The sequence below is a fragment of the Orycteropus afer genome, unplaced genomic scaffold (genome assembly GCF_000298275.1).
Source record: "Orycteropus afer afer isolate SDZICR_OR568_19922 unplaced genomic scaffold, OryAfe1.0 scaffold00080, whole genome shotgun sequence".
In the NCBI taxonomy this organism is placed as follows: domain Eukaryota; kingdom Metazoa; phylum Chordata; class Mammalia; order Tubulidentata; family Orycteropodidae; genus Orycteropus; species Orycteropus afer.
In genome coordinates, this window is record NW_006921667.1 from 11,099,183 (window position 1) to 11,112,282 (window position 13,100).

At 39.5% G+C, this 13,100-nt stretch overlaps 1 protein-coding gene across 1 annotated transcript in view; it reads right to left on the reverse strand.

Annotated features, from left to right (window-relative positions):
* Positions 1–13,100, reverse strand: part of AKAP10 (A-kinase anchoring protein 10) — a 183,949-nt gene that overhangs the window by 78,304 nt on the left and 92,545 nt on the right. The window contains exons 6-7 of the mRNA XM_007941489.2: positions 4,410–4,494; positions 3,492–3,615 (exon numbers count right to left, since the gene is read on the reverse strand). Coding sequence (XP_007939680.2) covers positions 3,492–3,615; positions 4,410–4,494 — 209 coding nt within the window. The remainder of the gene's footprint in view (positions 1–3,491; positions 3,616–4,409; positions 4,495–13,100) is intronic.

Here is a 13,100-nt window from a genome sequence, read left to right on the forward strand (position 1 = left end):
CTAGCCAATTATAGCATCAGAACTCTAAGCACCTGAGAGAGAGTGGGCACCTCCCAGAACATTGTTTTGTGCCACTCCCAACAGAAATACTCCAGGTGGACACCTTCAGCAATCAGGAGCTCCTCAGTTGCTCATAGCAAATCCCACCTTGGAGTTTACAAAGATTTATGGATAGAAAAGCCAAACAAAGTAATTTACTATACCACACCCCCTTCTCCCCTCCCATCCCTGGTAACCAAGAAAGTAAGTTTCCTTCCATATAGAAACTTTTCCTTGACTTTTTACAATAATGAACTAACACTATTATTTCTCCTTTTGTGATTGACTTACTTCAGTCAGCATGATATCCTTCAAGTTCAGCCATATTATGTGGTGTTTTGCAGATTCTACATTACTCTTTCATGTTGCACAGTACTCCATTGTGTGTATATGTACCATAGTTTGGTTGTCCGTTCTTCTGTTGATGGGCACATAGGTTGTTTCCATCTTTTTGCTATTGTACTTATTGCTGCGATCAACATGGTGCGCATGTATCTGTTCCTGTCCTTGCTCTCACTTCTTTAGGATATATACCCAGTAATGGGATTGCTGGGTCAAATGGTATTTCTAATTCTAGCTTTCTAAGGAATCATCATACTCCTTTACACAGTGGTTGTATCATATGACAGTCCCACAAGCAGTGTAGGAGAGTTCCAATCTCTCCACATCCTTGCCAGCATTTGTTATCTTCTGTCTTGGTGAACTTTGCCTTTAGTGCTGGGGTGAGATGGTATCTCATTGTTTTTTTGATCTGCATCTCTCTGATGGCTAATGATCATGAACATTTCTTCATGTATTTGCTGCCACCTGAACATCCTCTTTGGTGAAGTGTCTATTCATATCTTCTGCCTATTTATTAATTGGATTATCTTTTTTGCTGTTGAGGTGTTTTAGTTTTCTGTAAATTTAGAGATAAATCCCTTGTCAGATATATCATTGCTCAATATTTTTTTCCTAATGTGTAGGTTCTCTTTTTATTCCTTTGGCAGCGTAATTATCAACAAGTATAAATTTGTTGCTGTCATTTTGTTATGCGCTTTTTCGTGGTATTGCTGATTTCATTGTTCCATATAATTTTCTGTGCTGAGCTCATTTTGTTTATGAATCATATTACCACTTCCTTTTTTGCTATTGTTTTAGTATTTGCTAAATATTTGTGCTGGTCCTCTTTTATTTTAATGTAAAGGTTTATCATTTTTCTTTGAGTTATCCTGTGATTTCTAATTTTCTTCCCAAGTTTAGAACAGTCCATTCTATCTTGCAGTTGTCTTGACTTCCCTATCATTTAAATGTTCTGTAACTACACAATTTTTTCCCTCTTTTTGGTTTGCAGTTGTCCTCATTTGTCAATTGATGTCTCTGGTTCCCTGTTTACAATCTTGTGGGCTTATTTACTTTGGATACTTCCATATCTGGGTTGGTTTCTGGGTTATGTCATCATGTGTGTTAATGGTCAGTTGTTTGCTGTTGTTGGTTCTCTGTCCAAAGGACTCTCTTTAGCATCTCTTGTAAGGCTGGTTTGATTTTAACAAATTCCCTTAATTTCTACTTATAGAAATGTCCTAATTTCACTATCATATTTGAGGGACAATTTTGCTAGGTATATAGTTCTTGGTTGGAAATGTTTCTCTTTCAGGGTTTTATATATACCATCCTATTATCTTCTTGCCTGCATGGTGTCTACCGAGAAATCCAAGCTTAGTCTTATTGGTTGCCTCCTGTAGGTAACTTCGTTTTTCCCTTGCTGCTTTCAGGATTCTTTGTCTTTGGTTTTGGTGAGTTTCATGATGATATGTCTTGGGGATTTTTTTTGGGGGGGGGGGTCTATCCTGTTTGGGGTTCATTGGACTTCTTGAATGGATATATTCTCATCTTTCATCTAACCAGGGAAATTCTCTTCCAATAAATCTTCAACAATTTTCTCTGTGGTTTTATTTGTCTCTTCCTGTTCTAGAATTCCGATTACACATAGGCTATTCCTTTTGATGGTATCCCATATGATCCTTAGGCTTTCTTTATTTTGTTTTAATCTTTTTTTCTGACTGATCCCTTTCCAAAGAAGTATTGAGGTATTCGTCTTCCATCTCACTAATTCTGTCTTCCAATGATTTAATTCTACTCCTTTGCCCATTAAGTGTGGTATCTATTTAGTAAAATTTAGTATTAATCTTCTGGATTTGTATCTGTCAATTTTGTATCATTTCTAATTTTTCATTTATTTTGTCATTTTGATCTTGTATTGTCTTTCGAAACTGTTCTAAGATTTTCTCTGTGTTTTCCTCAATTTTTCCTTGCCTGTCTCTCAATCCGTTGAAGGTACCTAAATATAACTCGTTTGACTTCCTTACCAGCGAGTTCCAATGCTGCTTCTTTCTCAGGGATGTGTTCTGGGTCTCTATCCTGGGCCTTGCTTTTCTTGCTTTATATTGTGGACCGTGATGCTCTGTTGTCTCTGAGACATTGTGATGTTTTTTTGTATTTATACTTAGTTGGTGATTGTATGCTGCAGTGACTTGCCCATGAGTTTTATTTTCTTTGGATGTTACCTATATAAGTAGGATACTATGCTCCTTTATCCGCTAGCTGGCATCACTTATACACTCACCATCTGTCTCCTTTCCTGTTGTCAGCCTCCCATATGTCCCAGCCGTCCTTGGCAAATGGAGCCTATTTTTAGGTCCCTGGAATCCGAATGAGAATGCTGTCACTTTAAATATCCAAAATGGCTGCCACTTGTAAATGATCAAAATGGCTGCACCCTCTGGATAGCCAAAAGTCCACAGTTCAGGTTGTGTCCCTCCCTCCTTGCTTTCTCCCTTCCTAGTCATCGGCCACCAGCTTGGTGACTACAACTAATTTTTAGGTCAATTCTCATGTCCTAATACCACTTGGAAATATTTAGGCCGTTGGTGCCGTCAGAGTAGCTGACAGTCCGCAGCGTGATCTGTCTCAGTACTCACTATTTCCATTCAGGTTTTTCCACTAGTTGGTGCCTAATCAACTCCTGTACACTTCCTTTCAAAGCTCAGGGCTCCAGGATTATCTTCTGTATCTCTGTCAATTGGTTTCGCTTTTCTTTGTTGAAGAGGGTCTGTGTAGCTTGTTTGGCTATTCTGCCATTTTACCGAAGTCCCACCTTTGTAATTTTAAAACAGCTCTAAATACTGAAAAACACACATTTCCTTATAAATAATAGTTTATGTATGTTTTTCAAAATTAGAGTTATTTTACATTGACTTTCACTTTCTCTTTAACCTTATAGGCCATTAAAGTGCCCTTGCCATTAGATACACAATAAACACAATTAAAACACAATAAAATTATTAAATTTCAACCTATCTTTTTAAAGATGAATTTTAAATTTTATATTATTTTCTATATACAGAATCCTAGCATTTATAGTTGAGAGGCTGGAATGCTCTAATAGAATGTGAAAGAAATGCAGACTTTACCTCAGAGAAATAAAAGAGGGCTGACTCACAAAACAGAATATCAGCCAAGTAAACAGTTCCACTGGTCAGCACTTCAATCTGGTATTTACAGAAATGGTGACTTCGCAGAAATTCACTAAAGTGCCTGTATATAGACACAAAAGGGAAATGTGAAGGAATGACCAAGGAAAGCTTAATGAGGAAAAATATACTCTTTCTAGTACTGTCCCTATTGTATCTTAAAGCCCTAGGTCAACATGTCACACCCCATACTGTTGTACATGATTCCCCTATCTGTAAATAATTTTTCCCACCTCTTAATGACTTTGTAGCCCTGCTCTGATACTTAACACATGCTGCCTTATATTACAGTAACCAAAGAACATTTCCCTGTTTCTATTAATGAGGCTGTAATTTCCCTTAAGGCTAGTACTATGTCAAACTGTATCTTACACAAATACTCTTCATAAGTGTTAAATAAAAGGGCATGCAGCAGTATTTAATCTAGAAATTCAAATTCTGAAGGAAATTTCAACAATCCTATGTGGATTTAACAATATACCATCTATTAAGTTTAGAGCATGCATTAACAGCACCCACCTGAAGATGTGCATTGTTTAAATAAAGAAACCAATTCTAGTAGTCACACTATAGTCACAGTCACCCACAAAAGACTTCAAAACTAAAAATAAATAATTTTATTAAATATTAACATCATCAGAATTTTTCCTTAAGAAGAAAAACCTGTTATAGTCTGACTAGAGTTCCCATAATTTATATTTAAAAGAAACCATTAACTATGATGGTCTTAGAATATACTTATGTCATCCTTAAAACATAGTTAAATTGTCAAAAATAATTTGTTTTCAGTTGAGTGTAGCCTATTCCTACCACTAAAGCCAAATTTAGTATAAAATGTGAAAGTATGAAATTACTTACTCTTGCTCCATTGCACTAAAGACTATGGACTGTGCCAACACAAAACAGTTGGGATCCACCTGTCCATCTTCTCCACAAATCTTTGCTGTAAAAGAAATGTTAACTAATTAAATATCTAGTAAATTCAAGATATCTGAATGGGGTGTGACAGTATGGGGTGTGACATGTTGACCTACGGCTTTAAGATACATATTTGTAGATCAAATAAGAAATAATATTAAGGGCATATCTGGTGGCATAATGCCTTATACATCTGACTGCTAACCAGAAAGTTGGCAGTTCAAATCCACCAGCCACTGTGCAGAAGGAAGGCTGGGCAATCTACTTCAGTAAAAATTACTGCTTCGGAAACCCAAAGGGGGTTGCTATGACTAAGAAGCAACTTGAGGGCAGTAAATTTTTTTTTTTTTTTTTAAACCAAAAGGTTTTAAATAACTGACATATACACACACACACACACACACATATAGGTAAACCACAATCTTGAGGTATATATCTATATCTATACACATACACACACACATACAGGTAAACCAATCTTGAGGTAGCAATGTCCTCCTAAGCATATAAACAAAACCATAAATTAAAAGAATTAAGAACATAAAATTAATTTCTATACATCAAAATATTCCAAAACCAAAATGAAGAGGCAAACTGACGAGAAAAATCTGTAGCATGTATGACAGGAAATGATATTACTATCATTAGTATATCATAAGCTCTTACAAACTAGTAAGTAATGAGCCAGGAAAAAAAAAAAAATTAGCAAAGGACATGAAAAGGCAAAACATAAAGATTATACATAACTATTTACATTTTCTTTTCAAAATATCCTAAAAGAAAAAATATAAAATGACCAATATGAAAAGATATATATGATTACCAGTAAATACAAGATATATAGATTAGAATAAGGAGGCACCACACTTTTTGTGTAGCAAATTGTCACAAAGTTGTTTTAATAATAATGAAAAAAAATTGCTGTTTTGGTTACCTAGTGGCAACCTCATCCCGTTCCTCTCCATCTTGGGTATGGCAGCCCTGCCCCCTTCACTCTTAGGCAGTGGCTATGACTCCACCCCACTAGCTCACATGAATGAGCAGCCCCACATTCTAGAACCAAGCTGGTGAAGGTCTGGCTCTTTGAAACCTAGGGGGCTATGGTGGTTCTACCCCAAAAGGGCATGGTCCTACCCTTGAGGCTGAGGCAGCTCTGTTTCTCCTTTCTTTCTGCTTCTGCCAATTAATGCCTGAGGGCAACCCACTCTGCCAGGAATCTTCCTGCCCAAAAAGCACTCACCTTTTTTTGCTCCGTGGGTTGGCCAACCTGCTACTCCATCTCATGCCGGTCTTTTCTACCTATTAAGGCCTGAAGGCATCCCACTTCACCTGCACAACGGCACCCAGCTTTCTCCTCCAAGGGCTGGTAAGCCTGTTGCTGTTTAATGCCAGTCTCTGGGCTCTACTACTGCTATCTTTCATGCTGGTCTCTCTGCCAGTATCTCTCTGCCAATCTCTTGGCTCTGTTCCTGCCTCTCTCATGCTGTATGCCAGGGTCTCTCTGCCAGGTCTCAGGTCAAGGACGCACTCCACTCCTGTTTCCACATTTTAGGTATCTGTCAGAGCAGCACCCCACTCTCTTGATAATGTATTCTGTTTTGGTTACCTAGTGCAGCTCTGACAAGAAGGTACCACAAATGGGATAGCTTTAACAAATAGGAGTTTATTCTCTTACAGTTTGGAGGCTTTAAGTCTAAGTTCAAAGTGCCAGGTGCTAGGGGCTAGGTGAAAGCCCCTCAACCTTGGACTTCAGCTGGGCCTCCTGCTCCTGGCCCACTGAAGCTGGAGGCTTTTCTTCACTCAGATAGCTACTGGCTGCCGAGACTGCCAAGCCCAAGGTTGACAAGTAAAAAGGCAAAGTCCTGATGTTACCAAACCACATGGCTACATGCAGGGTTCAAGCATGCCATAAGCTAGAGACCATTCCCAAAGCAGTTTCTTATACAGAAGCAGACCACATATCCAAAGGTAGCTACTCAGCTGCTCACAGCAGATTCCACCATGGACTATTACCAGTCTCATCATTGGGAATACTACATCCAGCTGCCCGACTACTCAACCAGGCCTAACCAAGTTGACACACAAACTTCACCACCACAATTGCCATCGAGTAGATTCTGACTCATAGCAACACTACAGATAAAAGGAGAACTGTCCTATTGAGTTTCCAAGGCTGTAATCCTTATGGAAGCAAACCAACACATCTTTCTCCTGTGGAGTAGCTGTTGGGCTTGAACTGCTGACCTTATGGTTAGTAGCCAATAGCTTAACCACTACACCACCAGGGCTCCTCTTGTAATAATGCAAATGCTTAATTATTTAATAATACATATGGTTGAACAAGGGCATGGGAAAACTAACACCAGTGCTTGTGGAAGTATCTTGTTAGCTGCATTGAGTTGGTCCCTGATTCATGGCACAAGAGCATGAAATGCTGTCCGATCCCACACCATCCTAAAGATCAGTTGTGTATTGACTACGTGATCCATAGTGTTTTCATTAGCTGATTTTTGGAAGTAGATGGCCAAGCCCTTCTTTCTAGTCTGTTTCAGTCTTAGAAGCTCTGCTGAAACCTGTTCTGCAACACAGCAAAATACAAGCCTCCACTGACAGATGGGTGGTAACTCTGTATGAGGTATACCGGCCACGAATCAAACCCAGGTCTCCCACATGGAATTCCATCTGGCCATTAATGACCCCATAGTGGGAGTATACACGAGTATATACTTTTCTGGAGGGCAATTTGGCAGTTTCTAGTATAAGCTTTAAAAATGAACAGACTCTGAGTCAGCAATTCTAAATTTAGGACTGTAATCTAAAGAATTATGGATTTATGAAGATTATTGCTAAGAAAGTTCATCAATTAAAAAGCATGAAATATTCCATATTATTATAAAAAGTCAAGGATAGGCTTATACAGGAAAGGAAATGTAACTTTGTTAGTTACCTGGGATTGGAGGGAAAGGGGGGTAAAATTCCTGACTAGTTGAGTCATGTATCGATTTGGGTGAAGGGAAAGGCATTATAACAAGTGTGTGACCAACACAATGGTTAATAGGGAGAAGGAGGACACAGAAACATGAACAAAACATAAAGACAATAGAAGCAAATACTATCACATGCACAATACTGCATTACCAGTGATGGCAAACACTAGTCTATGGGAAATGCACAAACGGGGAGAAGATCATGTACGGAAAAGTGAACAAGAATATATCTATGACAAAGCACAGATTTGGTTGAAGATATTCTTACGTATGTATTTGTGCTAAAAAATATCCATATACATCACAGAACTAATGGGACAAGGTTGGAGGAGCTTCTCAGTGACAACCACACACCTTGAAGGAGAGAGTCACTGGGCCTACGGGCTTGGGATCGTGGTTTCAAGGGATATCAAGCTCAATTGGCACAAAATAGTACATAAAAACCTCATTCTATATCCTATTTTGGTGAGTAGTGATTGGGGTATTAAAAGCTATTAAGCAGCCATCTAAGATGCAACTGCAAAGAAGAGTGAAGAAAATCAAAGTCATATGGAAACAATTAGTCCAAGGATATATAATGGACCACAGGGACCTCAACCTTTAAGACCCTGAGACCAGAAGAACTAGATGGTGTCTGGCTACCAATGCCAACCATTCAGAAAGGGGTAAAAGTGGAGATCCTGGATAAAATGGGAGGAAAAACATAGAACAAGATTGAAAAACACAAAAGTGACCAGAATTACTAGAGATCTGTGGAACCCTTGAGAGTATGGCCCTGAGATATCCTTTGGGCCTGGAACTGGACCCACTTCCATGGATTAGCTCTCAGCCAAACAGCAGAAAGGCCTACAAGCAGAACAGCTACCTGGGAGATACACCCCTTAGATCAGTCAACCATGAGACATCAGAAGGACAGCATTTGCATAGAGGGAAAGCTGGACAGACAGGAATGCATACATAAGGGCATGTGGAAAAGGTAGTCACGGGGAGGAGATGGGAGGACAGCTTTGTATTATTGGGATTGTAATCGGGGCTGTGAAACCAAATGTGCATGAACTGCTAAGAGTAAAATAAATCTCCTTTGTAAATCTGCACCCAAATCACAATTAAATTTTTTTTTTTTTCCTTTTAAAATATACTGTTCTAAAACAGAATGTCTAAATACATTATAGCACATCCATTAGCTGTTAAAATAGTTGCTAAACATGGCTGGAGAAAACATACAACCACTTTAAATTCATGATGTTAGTGGGACCGTAAAGAAACCCACATGTTGTACTTCATTTTCCTGGTCCATTTACTCTCTTATTTTCCTAGATAATACATATCACATCTTCCCCTCTCTCCTTAGATGTCTAATACCTTTCTCCTATTCTTTTGGTGATGACTTTGCTTCTTCACTGAGAAAACAGAAGCGATTAAAAAAAATTTTTTTAATTGTGATTTGGGTGAAAATTTAGAGCTAATTCACTTTCCATACAGCAGTTCACACACACTGTCTCATGATACTGACTACAATTTACCACAATGCAACAGCTCCCCTCCCATTTCCTCCCAATAGTTACCTCTTCACTGTATCCATCCCTCCATGTACTCCTGACCCTGGAGCTGTCTCCCTGCTCATCAGCAGCCCTTCTTTCTCCCATGATTGTTCTCTACAATGAGTGTATCCACCTCAGTTATATGTACAACTCCTATGCCTGTCTTTTGTTTGGCTGGAAGCCACAGGTGTGAGTTCAATTCCAGACCTGATGGGCAGCTGGGGGACACAGTCTCAGTGGTTCCACCAGGCTCTATCAGACCAGCAAATCTGGCCTCCCCCCTTTTTTTCTCCAAATGATTTTGAGTTTTGTTCCACATTGTTCTCCCTCTCTTTCAAGGATCTCCTACATACATTCCAAGTGGTTGACGTTGGTAGTCGGGCACCATCTAGTTCTTATGGTCTCATAGTCGTATAGGCTGCAGATCACATGGTATACCAGGCACTAGGACTAATTGTTTCCATGAATGTTTGGTTTCCTTAATTCTTCTTTGCTCTGGATGAGGAGAGAAGCATCATTGCATCTAAATGGCAGCTTGCAAGCTTTTAAGATTCTAGTCACTACTTGCCAAAGTAGGAGGTAGAACAATGATTTCTGTGGTATGCTATGCCAATTGAGCTTGATGTCCCCTGTGACTATGATCCCGAGCCCACAGGTTTAACTACTCGGTTCCTCTGGGTAGCTGGCTGTGACCAAGCAGTGACTACAACCTTGCCCCTTGTCAGCTCTACTATACACCTGGGAATTCAGATCTTACACATAAACTTACATGGCCATTGTCTGCAAACCCGATACATGTTCTTGGGTACACTCCTCACTTAATAGACATACCTACTAGTTAAGCCTGTCCACCCATATACCCATGTTTGTCTTCACTGACAATGCAGTATGTGCAAAAGGGTTCATCTTTGTTTTTTGTACTTCCCACATACCTCTCTCTTTCTCTTCCTCAATGACAACATATTAATCACTCACATTTGGTACAATGCCATTCTCTTCACCCAAATCAATACTTATCTCTATCTAACACTGTTCCCCCTCCTCCCCTCCCACCCCTGGTAACCAACAAAGAAAATTTCCTTCCATAGATAAACCTTTCCTTGACTTTTACAATAACAGACTAACACAATATTTGTCCTTTTGTGGTTAACTTATTTCACTCAGCATAATGTCCTCCAAGTTCATTGATGTTATATGGTGTTTTGCAGATTCTACATTATTCCTTAGCATTGCGTAGTATTCCATTGTGTGTATGTACCATAGTTTGGTTATCCATTCCTCAGTTGGTGGAGACCTAGGTTGTTGCCATCTTTTCGCTACTGTAAATAGTGCTGTATCTGATGAACATGGGTGTGCATACGTCTGTTCTTCTTACGGTTCTCACTTCTTTAAGATATACACATAATAATGGAATAGTTGGGTCAAATGGTATTTCTAATTCCAACTTTTTAAAGAATCACCATAATGCTTTCCACAGTGGTTGTAACATTTTACAGTCCCACCAGCAGTGTATGAGAGTCCTAATCTCTCCACATTCTCGCCAGCATTTGTTAATTTCTGTCATGTTGAACTTTGCTGCCAGTGCCAGAGCAAGATGGTATCTCATTATTGTTTTGATTTGCATCTCTCTAATAGCAAATGATTGTGAGCATTTCTTCATATGTTTGTTGGCCGCTTGAGTATCATCCTTGGTGAAGTGTCTATTCATGTCTTTTGCCCATTTTTTGAATGGACTGCATTTTTGTTATTGAGGTGTTGGAGTTTTCTATAAATTCTAGAGGTAAGTCCCTTGTCAGATATGTCATTGCTGAATATTTTTCCCCAACCTGTAGGTTCTCTTTTGACTCTTTTGGAGAAGTCCTTGGAAACACATAAAAATTTAATTTTTAGGAGGTCCCAATCATCTGGTTTCTCTTCTGCTGTTTGTGCATTATGGGTTACGCTTGATAGTCTATTTATGCCACATATTGTTGTTGTTGTTATGGGCCGTCAAGTCAGACCTGACTCACAGCAACCCCTCCTTGGGTTTCCAAGGAAGTATCACTATGGAAGTAGATCACCCCATCTTCCTTCTGAGGAGTGACTGGTAGGTTTGAACATCCAGCCGTCTGGTTAGCAGTCAAGTGCCCTAGGCACTACACTACCAGATCTCCTATGCCATATATTGTTGTTGTTGTTATCAGGTGCCGTCGTCTCCGACTCATAGCGACCCCATGCACAGCAGAACTTAACACTGCCCAATCCCACACCAGCTCCAAGAGCCTTGCTATACTTGAGCCCATTGTCACAGCCACTGTGTCAATCCATCTCGAGAAGGTCTTCCCCTCTTTCGACGACCCTACACCTTACCAAGCATGACATCCTTCTCCAGGGAATGGTCCCCTCTGACAACATGACCAAAGTAGGTGAAACGAAGTCTGGCCATCCTCGCTTCCAAGGAGCATCTCAGCTGCACTTCCTCCAGGACAGATCTGTTAGTTCTGTAGGCAGTCCATGGTACCTTCAGCATTCTTCACCAGCACCAAAATTCAAAAGCATCAACTCTTCTTCGATCTTCCTTATTCATTGTCCAGCTCTCACATGCATACAAGGCAACTGGAAATATGGCTTGTGTCAGGCGCACCTTAGTCCTCAAGGGGACATCCTTGCTCCTCAGCACCTGAAAAAGTTCCTTTGCAGCTGACCTGCCCCGTGCTACACGTCGTCTAATGTCCTGACTGCTGCTTCCATTGGCCTCAATTGTAGAACCAAGCAACGTGAATTCTTTGACAACCTCAATCTTTTCTCCATTTATCGTGATGCTGCTTATTGATCCAATTGTGAGGATTTTTGTTTTCTTTATACTGAGATGTAATTCATACTGCAGACTGTGTTCCTCAATCTTCATCAGTAAGTGCCGCAAGTCATACTCACTTTCAGCAAGCAAAGTTGTATCATCTGTGTATCTGAGGTTGTTAATGATTCTTCCTCCAATCCTGATGCCAGAGTGGGTTGCCTTTGTCATTAATCAGCAGAAGTGAAGACCAAGGAAACTTAAGCAGAGCTGCCTCAGCCTGAAAGGGTAGGACCATGGCCTACGTTTCAAAGAGCCAGGCCTTTACCAACTTGCTTCTGGAGTGTGGGGCTGCTCGTTCATGTAAGCTAGTGGGATGGAGCCATAGCCACTAACCAAGAGTGAGGGGGTGGGGCTTCCATGCTATCAGCTAGGATTTTACTGAAAATTTTTGCATCTGTATTCATAGATGAGGGATATTGGTCTGTAATTTTCCTTTTGAGTGATGTCTTTGCTTGGTTTTGGTATTAAGGTTATGCTTTCTTCATAAGATGCGTTAGGGAGGATTCTATCCTTCTCTATGTTTTGGGACTGATATCAGTTCTTCTCTGAATGTTTTGTAGAATTCTCTGGTGAAACCATCTGGGCCATGACTTTTTTTAGTTGGTAATTTTTGGATGACCTGTTCAATTTCTTCTTTTGTGATGGACCTGTTCAACTTTTCACCATCAGTCTGTTAGTTTAGGTAAGTGGTGTGTTTCTAGAAATCTGTCCATTTCTTCCAGATTTTCAAATTTGCTGGAGTACAGTTCTTCATATTATCCTTTTTATTTCAGTTGATTCTGTTGCAATGTCATCCACTTAGTTTCTTATTCGTGTTATTTGTATCTTCTCCCTCTTTTCCTTTGTTAAATTTGCCAGTGGTTTGTCAATTTTAATGATCTTTTCAAAAAACCAACTTCTGGTCTTGCTGATTATTTTTATTGCCCTTCTAGTTTCTGTCTCATTGATTTCTCCTCGAATCTTGATTATTTCCTTTCTTCTGGTGACTGTAGGCCTTTCTTGCTGTTTTTTTTTTGCTAATTGTTGGAAAGTTGGTTTAAAATCTTGATTCTGGCTTTTTTTTACTTTTTTCATGTGTGCATTAATTGCTCTAAATTGGCCTCTGTCACTGCATTTGCTGCGTCTCAAAGATTTTGGTATGTTGTGTTTTCATTCTTGTTTGATTCAAGGAATTTTTGAATTTCAATTTTTATTTCTTCACTTACCCAGTCTTTCTAAGGAGGGCGTTGTTCAGTTTCATTGTGTTTACTCTTTTTCTGTTGATCTT